Source organism: Pan paniscus, chromosome 3 (genome assembly GCF_029289425.2).
Source record: "Pan paniscus chromosome 3, NHGRI_mPanPan1-v2.0_pri, whole genome shotgun sequence".
NCBI lineage: Eukaryota > Metazoa > Chordata > Mammalia > Primates > Hominidae > Pan > Pan paniscus.
The window spans coordinates 174400530-174414693 of NC_073252.2; the positions used below are offsets into that span (position 1 = coordinate 174400530).

The window sequence follows — 14164 nt, forward strand, 5'->3', positions numbered from 1 at the left end:
TATCACCTTTGATATGAAGAAATCAGGAAGAATGATGCTTTGAGCTATGGAAATGTGTTAGGATTTAAGAAGTAGAATTAGAATTATAGTATAAGGCTGATATGTTTTTCATTTATAATTTTTTTACATGCAACATTTTTAAAAGATAAATATTTCCTCTTAATGGGGTCAGTAATCTCAAGAATGCTGTGTCCCTGGAGTTCTTAAAATGTTCTGGTTTTGCTTTCCCCTTGTACATAGTTTAGAAGAAACTTTGTAACTTCAGAGCCAGGATTTCATACACAATTTTAATCCAACTCTTTCCTTCACAGATTAACATGCTGAGACTCGGGAGGTGGTGATTTGCCTAGGGACACAGAAAAGTAAGGATTAAAAACTTAGTTTAGGATTCCCAATCCAGAGCTCCTTCTATTACAGTATGCTTCTTTAGACAACGAGTTGTTAGTTATGTAATGAAAAGAACATACGAAACTGGCTCACACTTCCATAAGCTAGCAGATAGTTATTCCCCACTTTAAAAATATCCATATAGGGCAGGGCGCGGTGGCTCACACCTGTAATCCCAGCACTTTGGGAGGCCGAGGTGGGCGGATCATGAGGTCAGGAGATCGAGACCATCCTGGCTAACACGGTGAAACCCCGTCTCCACTAAAAATACAAAAAATTAGCCGGGCGTGGTGGCAGGCACCTGTAGTCCCAGGTACTTGGGAGGCTGAGGCAGGAGAATGGCGTGAACCTGGGAGGCAAAGCTTGCAGTGAGCCGAGATCGCACCACTGTACTCCAGCCTGGGCTACAGAGCGAGACTCCTTCTTAAAAAAAAAAAAAAAAAAAAAAAAAAAAATCCATATATACCAACAATTCAAACATACGAACAGATAAATTAGTAATTCTTTCATAATTAATTACTTTATGACACGATATGTGTCACTGACTTCCTTAAATTGTTGTTTGGGTGTACAATAGACACTTTTATTTGGATTTATTCAGGACTTTCTAGAATTCATATAGAACAAATCAGACACATTCCTGCTCTTTCTTCTGTAGCAGAGTGAAATACTATTTTTATGCTGTTCTCATTTTTAATTTAAAAGGTAAAGTCCCTAAAAAATATCCTTTGGAAAACCTGCTAATGAAAGCTCTGATCTTGGGGACAGCATAGCAATGTAGAACAGTGTGGGCCGAGAGACCTGTGTATTCTCTTAGCCCCAGCTCTTCCTAGACAGATAAACATGGGAACTTCAGTATGTAAGTAAGGAGTTTCATAAGCTTTGCCGTATTCATACAGCAAATGTATGAAACAATTGCTGTAATATGAACTCTCTCACCTGTTGTGTCTGTTTCTTCTCTCTCATCCACTGAGTACAATTCCTTCATAAGCGGGGTATCCCTTGAGAAAGCCTAGTGCCTAGAGATAAGTTCATGACCCTTTCTCTTTTCTTTAAAGTGCATTCTAGGTACGTCAGTGAATTCAGTCTTATATTTGCCACTCAAACTTGTTTTGAGTGGTGTGAATATAAAGAACAAAGGTTATTTTTAGAAATTCTAATAATGGAATCTGTTTCAGCCAAGCAGTTAGTAAATGTCAAAAGCTTTCCCCCAAAAAATCTGGACGCTAACTCTTACACAACTGCTCACCAAAACAATTTTTCCTTGAGTCTTTTAAAAGGAGTATGTGCTATTAGGTTTCTGGACATAAAATTCTGTTTATAAACTTTCTAAGATTTGGAATATATTAACAGTTTTGAGATAATAACTGCTGCAAGCTTCCAGAGTTTTCTTAACTTTATCACTTAGGTTGACTGAATTGGCATCTCAGGACTTTCCTGCAAAGTTTATGAACATTCTCACTGTAGTTTTTAGCTTTTTTGCTGCATCATATTTGTTAATCTAATTAATTGTTTAGCTTTATCTTTAGTCCATTTTCTTCACTGGCTACACAACATCTCATTCATTATAATGTGTTGAAGAGGGATTTTTATGGTCCACATAAAATTGTTTGCAAGTATCTTTGGCAATATATTATCTTCGTTTACGATACTCTCACTTATGGTCAAAATTATTACATCTCCAGGGACAAGATTAAATAGTTTTTCTGGCATGATTCAGGCTTTAGTTTTTGATTTCGTGTTTTCATTCTTTGGTTTACCCCAAAAAACTAATGTTTAGCACACGGTTTAGTTTGTTTTCAAACCTGATAACGTATGACAGTCATTGTATCAGGTTCTACTATTCTTTACATGGCCTCAGGGTGCTTACTGAAACTTAGAATATATTTTACTCCTAATTTAGCTTCAAAATTAATGAATATATCAAATGTAAAAATGATTGGCCAGATCAACAGTAACAGATTACATAATGTTTATTTATATTCCTTTTGGCTCAAATAAGATGAAAAAATGAATCTTAGCTGAATTTCAAAGATGATGAGCATTTTATACACTAGGGATTGTGATTCCCTATAAGATGAAAAGAGGTTATTTTGATCTCAATTTTCGTTTTGTAATCACCCATTGTCAAATTTACTTTACAAAGTTTTTTTTTTAACTATTCTTAAGTTTGAAAACTTTCTAGACCTTAGCCGGTATGTAGAATGCCCAATGTATATGTTGACTGCTGATAAGCTTCAGAGCCATTGTTACTAAAAAATAGAAAAATAGTCTATAATTCATAAATGAGAGTGTTTTGAAAGACTGCTTTCCTTTTCCAGGACATAAACAACTTTACTTCATGATCTAGATGATAATGCTGTACAGAGCACACAGCTGGAATTCAGTAACCATTGCATTAAAACCATTTTTTAAAGTTAGTATTGAAAACAGGATATTTTCAGGGCACTGACTTCCTAATTAAACAGTTTGAAAGAAAACATTATTTTGTAGCAAAATATATAGATACTGATATTTTGTATCATACTGATTTGTCACCTATACCAGTTAAAAATGTTTTAGTGGGCTCCTGTAGTCCCAGCTACTCGAGAGGCTGAGGCGGGACAATGGCTTGAACCCAGGAGGCGGAGCTTGCAGTGAGCCGAGATCGCACCACTGCACTCCAGCCTGGGCAACAGAGCGAGATTCCGTTCCAAAAAAACAAAAATGTTTTAGTTAAATTAATGTGCTACCTTTACATGCTTATGAGGAATATTTTCTCTTTTCAGGACTAATTATTTTTATACGGTAGTTATGACATACCAGTATATAATTCTCTGTCAACGAACAAACCACTTATTTGGTTTTATTTATGCAGGCAAAATCTTTGTTTTAGTAAAAGGTATTTTAGGCTGGGCACGGTGGTTCACGCCTGTAATCCCAGCACTTTGGGAGGCCGAGGTCTGTGGATCACTTGAGGTCAGGAGTTCGTGATCAGACTGGCCGACATGGTGAAACCCCATCTGCACTAAAACAAAAATTAGCCAGGTATGCCAGCACGTGCCTGTAATCCCAGCTACTCAGGAGGCTGAGGCAGGAGAATCACTTGAATCCGCGAGGCAGAGGTTAGGGGCAGTGAGCTGAGATCACGCCACTGCACTCCAGCCTGGGCAACAGAGCAACACTGTCTGAAGAAAAAAAAAAAAGATAAAGGTATTTTAGTGTAATGCCTTTTTGAAAATGAAACAAGCACTTCAATTGTGTGGCTGAAATGTTTCCTTTTAAACATGCATGAGTATTTAAATATTATTTTTAGTTTTTTTTAAAAAATGTATTGGATAGGAGCACTTCCACTCACAAAAAGTATTTTAGCTGGCCAGAAAAAGTCAAATATTTGGAAAAGATTATTTTTGAGAAAATATTTTAAAGCCATTTTAATATATACTGCAGGCTTTTCTACCAAGGTAAGATTCTGAACGTTCTCAGAGCACTGAATGACTTTTAACCACAATGCTAAGTAGTCTGTCTTACAAGATGTTTCATATTGATTCACTTGGTCATAAATTCAAAAGTATCATGTACTAAAATGTTTATAATCATTAAACATATAAGACATGAAGCAATAGCATTCTGTTGTCCTCTGACACTCTCTTTCACAGGATCATACTTTTTATCATAGTAATACATATGTGACATCTGGTTAGAGAACAAAAAAGGGCAGAGAAAGATCAGTGTCTTCATGATAGTAGTTTTCGTTCATCATGTAAGATGATAATGGACTGAACTTAGCAGCTTATAATACAATTTTCATTTTATTTTAAACATATTTTGCATGATATAAAAATATTGATCACAGTGAGTTTTACCAATTGTTGTTGCTATAAAAATGAATGCAGAAACAATATTTTTAATGGAAATAAATTATATAGTCATTCTTTTAAAGAAATCACAAGAGGAAAATCTTGGCTGTTTGGTCATTGGCAGAAAACCAGTCTTTACAAGAGGCCTTTTGCAGATGAGCTCCAGTCCATTTCTGTAAAGTTATCCACGTGGTTCAGGAAAGACAGACTTTTGTCTTTGTTAGCATGGACCCACAAGGGTCTCTCTGTTCACAGACAGTTCTACTGTGGCAACACAGTTTTCCATAGTAGAAAATCGATGAACTGGAAAACAGTACAATCTTAGCTCATTTGTGGTCTTTTCCAATATGAAGGGACACAACGACACACTTCTTCACTATATGAAAATCCTGGCTCACAAGCCTTCTGGCGGTTCGTACATGGCCGTCTGTAACAGCTAGGAGAACAAACAAGAACACACTTACGTTAAAGATCAAGGCAATGGATTCATTATGCTACCAAGGTATTTCTGTGTTTTTAAATTTCAGACTGGAATAAAATTACTAATTTTATGACGAAATTGTTCATAGGTTTATAAAAGTTTGTTTCTGCTTAGAATTACAACATTTAAGAGGAATGGAAAAGCCTTAAAATAAAAGTCTTGCTTGCTGATATAACAAATGGAAGGATGAGGTATTGTAAGCATTAGTTCCTTTGAAGTGCTCTTTGCTTCATGGGTGAAAGAAACATAAAACAGAAATTCTGAAAGTGAACACTGAAGGTCTGCTGACGTACTGTGATCACATAAGCATGGCAGAATTCACAGGAGTCTGGGACTTGTATGGGACCCAGACTTCCAGGCAATTAAACTCAGCCATGTTGGCAGAACTGTGGTCCTCAGTGAGCAGCCCCACCCTCACTCTTGTGTCTCTACTTGGCAGCTGGCTGCATGACGGTGGCTAACTCTTCCTTTCCACCTTGGCTCCAGGTGAAACAGAGGCATTCTGGGGCAGGGAGGTGAGAAGGACAATACTCAGCAGCGAGGGTCCCCTTCCTCCCATCCTAGACTTCCAGTTTCTAGTAGCGGTGAGAGGACAAATTACCAATTGGTCAGTGTGTCTCCTGCCCCATTGCTCCAGTGAATTGAGGCTTCATTTTTTGAGACAGAGTCTTGTTCTGTCGCCCAGGCTGGAGCGCAGTGGGGCAATCTCGGCTTACTGCAACCTCCGCCTCCTGGGCTCAAGCCATTCTTGTGTCTCAGCCTCCCGAGTAGCTGGGATTACAGGTGTGTGCGGCCACGCCTGGCTAAGTTTCTGTATTTTTCATAGAGCCAAGGTTTTGCCATGTTGGCTGGGCTGGTCTTGAACTCCTGGCCTCAAGTGATCTGCCCACCTTGGCCTTCCAAAGTGCTAGGATTACAGGTATGAGCCACCACGCCTGTTGAGAATTGGAGCTATCTTTGAAAAACATTCTGGAGTATGAGCATGCCTAATGTGTGGGAATAGGTGTAAAGGGAAAAGTGCAAGATGACCTGAGGTGGAAATCAAAAGTGTGCTATAAAAAACCCTACACAATTTGGTTTTGACATTTTATTTGGCTCTAGAAAAGAAAGCATGTCTAGTTAATTTTTCTTAAACTTTGCAAATGCAAATTCATAGTTATGACTACTGGTATTCCTCTACTAAAAAGGGATATGATACTTAATGATCCATAAAAGCTGTTAATTAAGGCAATGAACCAAAGAATATATACTCTGCCTACTGCACTTTGTAATAAATATTAAGAGAGAATGAGGAGAATATATATTTTCAAAATATGATATTTTCTCTTTTGCTCCAATTTATATCACAAAGCTTGGAATTATACACTTAGAAAAATGAATCTAGGATGAGTTGCAGTAAACAGAAAGTCTTTTTGAAAGAATGTATAGTATTAGGAGAAATGCAATGATAGAAATATTGTCTGTGTTCATATAATTCTGTAGAAAAGTAGGTATGCAGACATAAGAATTTCAGATTTTTCAATGTATACTAAACTCACTCAAGAATTCAATATAAAACATAGTTTAATAAGGCTTAAAAAGATTTAGTATCTATATCCTTCTAAAAATAGTAGCATATACATTTTTGAAATGTCCTCTTGGTTATTACAGTAGGAATATATAGGTAAAATTGGAATATAGTTTTTTCTCAAAATAAAATTATACCTATGATGTACTTTGCAGTATAAGGGAAGAAAAATATAATCAATGAGATAGCCAGATCCACTAAAGCCTTTTTAATCCAGTAGCTAAAATATTAGTTTAGGAAAACCACCAAAAATATACATTAAAATAAGGACACAAAACTCTTGAGAATAAAAAGATGAACTCGTTATATACTGTGGAAAAATAATAATGAACATTAGTGAAGATAGTAAATAAATGAAATACAAGCTTTTTTCCATTAAAAAGAACATTATCTACCCATATGTAAAGAATGGATGTAAAAAGAGAATCCAGTCAAAGTGATTAAAAACAAATGGTCTGAAAATTAAGTAGACAACTAGGAAAGTACAATGTCATGTCATAGAAGAGGTGAGCTTAAAGAAAAAGGCCATGGAAAGGACAGGTTACCTAAGGACAAAATTCTCTATTGGATTTGGCAACTATGAGGCCAATGAAACGTTAAACAGAGGTTTAACACAGCACTGTAGGCCATAAACCAGGTTTTAGTTGGTTGAATACACGGTAGATGAAAGAGGTGAAAACAAATGCCTCGTTTTTGAGCAGCTTTGAAGAGAACAGACCTGGGTTGCTAAAGTTTGCTCAACTTCACAGTAAGAGGCTAATAAAATAGAAGAAATTTGGGAACTTTTATAAACTGAGGGGAAAAAAAGTAGAGTTGAAGATGTTCAAGTTACAGAAGAAAGAAGGAATGGCATGAAGCAATGTTGAAGGAATGTGGAGAAAATGTCAAATGGACAGGTCTGGCTTAAATAGTAGGATCACCTTATTCTCTGAGATTAAAGAGGAAGAGGTTTCGGGATTAACATTGAATGTGCTTGAGTCGAATAACTTCATTTTTTTTTTCTTGATGCAGAAGAGTCAAAACCAAGTTTAAGACATGAGTCTTGGGTACCTTTAACAACATATTCATTTATTTCTCTAATTCTATCAAATACTTAGCTATGTATTTTCATTTCCAGATATAATTCTATACCAGTGGTACTCTCCTGTCCTTTGTTTGTAAGTTTTGCATAAAAATTGTCTGCATTTAGAACAGTTGTCCTAAATTATGTCTGAAGGCATCATACTTTTTGGTGGGGGTGAAGTGAATTGCCTATAGGTATTTTGAAAACATCCCACAGGAACCACTAATTTAGAGTATATTCTGAGCTTGGATCTAATTTTGATCCTCAAGGCTCCTGTCTTGCTTTTTTGGAAGCAAATCCAGTCTCATGCAAGTTTAGCATTGGTTAAAAAAATATAAGATTTTTGTCTTTCAGAATGTATTGGCCTCATTCTAACAAGCAATTGTTACTTTGGTTAAGAAAACTGCTTTTGGTTTAGAGCATATTTCTAGTAAGATAAATTAATATTCTTCATGAGGATCTCTTACCTGCATGTTTGGTGGTGGAACTTCTTTCCTTTTAACAAGCATTTCTGTGGACTTTCTGTACATTCACAGGCACATTTTCCAGGATTTAGGGGTTGATTTCTGGGGCAGGTTCTTTTACATACACACTGGCATGTGTTTTCATCAAATTCTCGGTTGGCCCCACATTGGCTGGGGAAGAGTTTGTTTTTACAGACACACTGGCATGAGTTTCTGTCTAGTTCTTTGTGGGGTCCACAGCTGGCAGGCCGAAGCCCCGCTCTGCAGACACACTGACAGGTCTCTTCATCCAGCTCCTTGTTTGGTCCACAGATGTCATGGAATCCATCTGTTGAGTCTAGACAAATAGTCAGAGAGTCTTTACTATACCTTACTTGGTTCTGGGTGTGGCATGAAACAAAAGCTTTTAAAAGCATCTTCCTTTTGTATGTTTTCCATCAAAGGATTGGGTACAAACATGAGTATGTTCCTTTATAAAGGAGTTCAAAATAATACCAATGTGAAGTAGAAAATGTACTATTTTTTAGTCACTTATTTCGAAGAATGATGAATATTATATGTGTGGTTTTAATATTAGAGTATGTTAATCACAATATAGACCCCTGGCGTTTAGTCTTTAAAGCATCATTCTGCTTACCATCTCCAGCATCCGAGGAAAACATAAAATCTTCCTGAGCCAGGCATCTGCAGATGTGATTACTCCACATGTAATTGGTGGGGCAGGTCTTGTTCGCTGCCTGACACCTTTGGAAGAAACAGACAAGGTTTAGCAATGGTGTAACTGGTACCTAGAAGGGACCATCTCTGCTCACATATGTATCAAAATAATGCTTATAGAAAAGCTTTAAAAATATAAGAATTATGAAATAAAATGTGAATGTTTTCTCCCAAACTCTCTCTACCCACAACTGCTATAAAATTCCAATTCCAGAGGTGATCACTGTTTGTGGTATGGTCATAGAGGACACCAGACTTTTATCTTTTTAAGGCAAACACATTGGTTTGTATAATCATATAGGGTTTTAGCTTGTGAAATAAATAAGGTAAAACCTTTTGCTTTAAAATTTCTTTTTTCCATTATACAATATATCATGGACATTTTTATATGTCATTGAGTAGAGTTCTGCTCCATTATTTTTAGTGGCTATGTAATATTCCATACAAAAGATGTACCATTATTTATTTTATTCATCTCTTAGGTAACTATCTACATCACTTTGATTTTGGCTTTTCCAAGCAATACTGGAGGAAACATCTATGTAAATGTATCTTTACTGACTTATTTCTGAAGCACAGATCCCCATCTTGTAAAGCCTCCAGAAATGCAAAATTTCCACTCTGTACTCCCCCAAAAAGTTATCAAAGATATTTTGTTTCATTGTTGTTCTAGCTCTTTACTTCCTTCCTTCCCTCCCTCCCTCCTTTCTTCCTTCCCTTCCCCTCCTTTGCCCTTTCTTCCCACCTTCCTTCCTTGTTTTAGAGTAAAAATTATGAACCTACAGGCTTCAGTCAAGTACCCTAATTGCTCCTTTGATGGTCCAATGGCCCCACTGTTGCTACCTGAGACCCCTCTCTGTTGGTGCCCACGTGACATGAGCCCTCTCTGGGGTGAACATATATCACAAGCTCAGCTTGCTCACTTTCTCCTCCACACCTGGCATCAGCCATTTCTTCAGGAGCCCTAATTCTCTTTGTTGGAAAACAGCATTTTAGAGGCTATCATTTGAGATCAGAAGTGTTTAGTGCCATCAGATCACATTACTACTAGACCTTTTCAGGGGGCAGAGCTAGAAAAATGCATTATATCCTGTAGAATGTTTTCCTAGTTAATATTTACCCAGTAGAAGGATTTTTGGTTTTAAATATCCTAATTTACAGGATATATATCAACTTCTCACTACCTCATTTTTTCATCTAATGTTGGTGTAGACATCAAATAGAAGTATTTATTTATATCTTTCACACTCATTATATATTGTAAACAACTTTATGTGCTGGAAGAATGTTGAGTTACATTCCAAATTGATAGAACATAGTAAGAATCCTATGTAGCCATCTTAACATGTGCATTGAGTATAAACAAACAGGCCATTTACTAAGAAAGTTTTGCAGACATACTCAGTGTGACAATACATCTTTCTTTTAATAATAGCCTGGTAACTCTTACAGCATCACATAGAGGAATTTTTCAACAGAAAAACAAGCAAATCTGCATTTTGCAACCAAAATGCAGCTTGAACATCTTCCTTCAGCTTGAACATCATTTCTGAAGATTTACCAAAGCTTTCCTGTCCAGCAAGTCTCTACAGCATCTACTAGACACAGACATGGGGAAGGTCTCTTCATTCCTCTTCATATGACAGTTTGTCGAAGATTGCCCCCTTGTCCTCCATCCACCCATCACCTTCTGCAAATAGCAATGACTGATTTGACCTTATTTGTCCCTTCTTGAGTTTCTTCAAGAGTCATTTCTCCTTTAGCAAGGTGAAAAACAGTCTATTATGGGTCTTTTATTTATTTTAATTTTGACTTTTAACTTTTTGATTGCTGTGTTATTTGCTATGCTATACCACAAAGTGACAATTTCTCATACAGCATATACACGGTCCATGTAACTAGATACAAAGCAACTGTATGTTAGCAACAGCAATAATTGCTGATTAGGAAACAATATACATTTTAGATTTTATCAAGATAGTTTGTCGCTTTTCTAAGCTTTCCTACAGGCGTTATTAGGTATCAATTATTTTGTAGGAAATAGCTACGTTTTGGTTTACTTTCCATTCACTATAATTGTTCCCATTTAGAACAGAAATGTGCTCTCAAAATCTATTTTTGGGAATAGATTACTGATCTTAAGCAAGAGATTCCTGCATACATTTTTAGAGAAAAAATTTCATACTGTTACTTCCAAATCCAATTAACATTACTGGATTTTAATGTACTACTTTGACTTCATACTAATAACTTCCATGAAAACCTTGGCTTCTAACAATCTTCACATAAACTGTTATTTGCTTTAACCTGCATATATTATGTACTTCTATGTTCTTACTTTTGAAAATGTCAAACATGTAGGTAATTATCAGAGTTAAGACCATGAGAAAAATGTACAGTCAGAGAAGTTCGGTATCATCAGCAAGTTTCTTTTTTTTGGCTTTTTGGTTTATGTTTTCAGGGTATCTTCTTGCCAAAAAATTGCATATATGTTTTTTCTCATTTTGTTACACAGATGATAGCATCCCTTACACACTATCGTAAACCTTGTTTTTTTCACTTATCAATATTTCTTGGAGAACATTGTACCTTCCTAATAATTTTAGGAATTCCAAGGGCAAGTCTCTACTCATTGCGCATTTTTGTCATTATTTTCTAGGTTAATCATGAACATATATTGTTCTAGATAAAATGCAGACAGTCAGGACTTATCCAAAACAGTATCATTGTTTTTAAAATTTATATCCTCTTGATTGTTAGCACCCTTCCATCAAATATGATACAACTTATGTTAAGTTCTATAATAGCAATGCAATTAATCCTGGCTGCATGAAACTCATAATCTTCTTCTATAAATGATGGTAAAAACATTTTGGTTATGTCGCTTCTGTGTTGACTGATATATGGTTTAAGTAACACACTGCCATGTTGGCATCGAGTGGCCATTATAACGTGTTGGTAGAAAGGCATCTTTCATTTTACCAACATGTGATTTATACTGCCATTACCTAAGCCAGTGTTATTCCAACTGCTGCTTGCAACCCATTAATGAATCATGAAATCAATGACATGGGCTCAGAAATGCATTTTAAAATGTAATAGAATGATATGTAATAAAATACAAACCAATAGAATGCATGTGATACAGATTGGTTCCTAAAGAAAGCACCGTGCTTCAAAAGTGAGGAGCAAGTTCTTGGCATTTAAAACTTCTCAGGCAAAAATGGTGGGCAGGGGGTCAACATTTCCAAAATATTGTTATTTTAGAATGAAAGGAAATGTGGTCATGATGGATAGAGGTTTAGTAAAATTTGGTTATCTCCTTTACGTTTTAATCTCCAAAGCATTTCTCCTTACAGAAATTTCTCTTCTAGTTCTGAATATTGAAGTGTGCATAAATACTTTAAAGGTTTATAATTATGTTTTTTGTATAGTGTATTTATAAAAGACATTGATTCAAAGACATTCTGTCTGCAAAGCAAAGCAGGGAATTGCACAATTATTTGCAAGGTATATCTATGTTGAGAATCATGTGAATAAACTAACTTTCCTATCCCCCCACCGACCCCACCACACACACACACAGACACAACCACAATCCTGCCTATAACCTGTATGAAGGATAAAGATGCTTTTATCAGAATTGTTTCATTAATTATTTTCACAGCTTCGCTTGACTTTGGTGTGGCAGCTATTGCTTTATGCTGGTTAAAATCACGTGACAAAAATATGAGTATATGTGTTTTTCAAACTAAAGAACAATGAATTTAATGATAAATAAAATCTTAGTTTGCATTTATCTCTCCTTTGAAATATTAAAAGATAAATGTATTCCAAATATGTTCTGTTACATTATATTCTAAACGTTGGGTAATAATTACCAGCTCTTGGGGAGGAGTCAAGATGGCCAAATAGGAACAGCTCTGGTCTACAGTTCCCAGCGTGAGCAACGCAGAAGACGGGTGATTTCTGCATTTCCATCTGAGGTACCGGGTTCATCTCACTAGGGAGTGCCAGACAGTGGGCGCAGGTCAGTGGGTGCATGCACCGTGCGCGAGCTGAAGCAGGGCGAGGCATTGCCTCACTTGGGAAGCACAAGGGGTCAGGGAGTTCCCTTTCCGAGTCAAAGAAAGGGGTGACAGACAGCACCTGGAAAATCAGGTCACTCCCACCCGAATACTGCGCTTTTCCGACGGGCTTAAAAAACGGCGCACCATGAGATTATATCCCGCACCTGGCTCAGAGGGTCCTACGCCCATGGAGTCTCGCTGATTGCTAGCACAGCAGTCTGAGATCAAACTGCAAGGCGGCAGCGAGGCTGGGGGAGGGGCACCCGCCATTGCCCAGGCTTGCTTAGGTAAACAAAGCGGCCAGGAAACTCCAACTGGGTGGAGCCCACCACAGCTCAAGGAGGCCTGCCTGCCTCTGTAGGCTCCACCTCTGGGGGCAGGGCACAGACAAACAAAAAGACAGCAGTAACTTCTGCAGACTTAAATGTCCCTGTCTGACAGCTTTGAAGAGAGCAGTGGTTCTCCCAGCACGCAGCTGGAGATCTGAGAACGGGCAGACTGCTTCCTCAAGTGGGTCCCTGACCCCTGACCCCCGAGCAGCCTAACTGGGAGGCACCCCCCAGCAGAGGCACACTGACACCTCACACGGCAGGGTATTCCAACAGACCTGCAGCTGAGGGTCCTGTCTGTTAAGAGGAAAACTAACAAACAGAAAGGACATCCACACCAAAAACCCATCTGTACATCACCATCATCAAAGACCAAAAGTCGATAAAACCACAAAGATGGGGAAGAAACAGAACAGAAAAACTGGAAACTCTAAAAAGCAGAGTGCCTCTCCTCCTCCAAAGGAACACAGTTCCTCACCAGCAATGGAACAAAGCTGGATGGAGAATAACTTTGACGAGCTGCGAGAAGAAGGCTTCAGACGATCAAATTACTCTGAGCTACGGGAGGACATTCAAACCAAAGGCAAAGAAGTTGAAAACTTTGAAAAAAATTTAGACGAATGTATAACTAGAATAACCAATACAGAGAAGTGCTTAAAGGAGCTGATGGAGCTGAAAACCAAGGCTCGAGAACTACGTGAAGAATGCAGAAGCCTCAGGAGCCGATGCGATCAACTGGAAGAAAGGGTATCAGCGATGGAAGATGAAATGAATGAAATGAAGTGAGAAGGGAAGTTTAGAGAAAAAAGAATAAAAAGAAATGAGCAAAGCCTCCAAGAAATACGGGACTATGTGAAAAGACCAAATCTACGTCTGATTGGTGTATCTGAAAGTGATGGGGAGAATGGAACCAAGTTGGAAAACACTCTGCAGGATATTATCCAGGAGAACTTCCCCAATCTAGCAAGGCAGACCAACGTTCAGATTCAGGAAATACAGAGAACGCCACAAAGATACTCCTCGAGAAGAGCAACTCCAAGACACATAACTGTCAGATTCACCAAAGTTGAAATGAAGGAAAAAATGTTAAGGGCAGCCAGAGAGAAAGGTCGGGTTTCCCTCAAAGGGAAGCCCATCAGACTAACAGCGGATCTCTCGGCAGAAACCCTACAAGCCAGAAGAGAGTGGGGGCCAATATTCAACATTCTTAAAGAAAAGAATTTTCAACCCAGAATTTCATATCCAGC

General features: G+C 37.6%; 1 protein-coding gene and 1 long non-coding RNA gene across 2 annotated transcripts in view; one reads left to right on the forward strand and one right to left on the reverse strand.

Annotated features, from left to right (window-relative positions):
* The window catches only part of LOC130541475 (uncharacterized), a 52090-nt gene that overhangs the window by 25647 nt on the left and 12279 nt on the right, over positions 1 to 14164 (forward strand). The gene's annotated exons all lie outside the window — the stretch shown is intronic.
* The window catches only part of VEGFC (vascular endothelial growth factor C), a 146782-nt gene continuing 136777 nt past the window's right edge, over positions 4160 to 14164 (reverse strand). The window contains exons 5-7 of the mRNA XM_003823438.5: positions 8439 to 8545; positions 7805 to 8138; positions 4160 to 4662 (exon numbers count right to left, since the gene is read on the reverse strand). Of these exons, the coding sequence (XP_003823486.4) occupies positions 4548 to 4662; positions 7805 to 8138; positions 8439 to 8545 (556 nt within the window). The 3' untranslated portion in view covers positions 4160 to 4547. The remainder of the gene's footprint in view (positions 4663 to 7804; positions 8139 to 8438; positions 8546 to 14164) is intronic.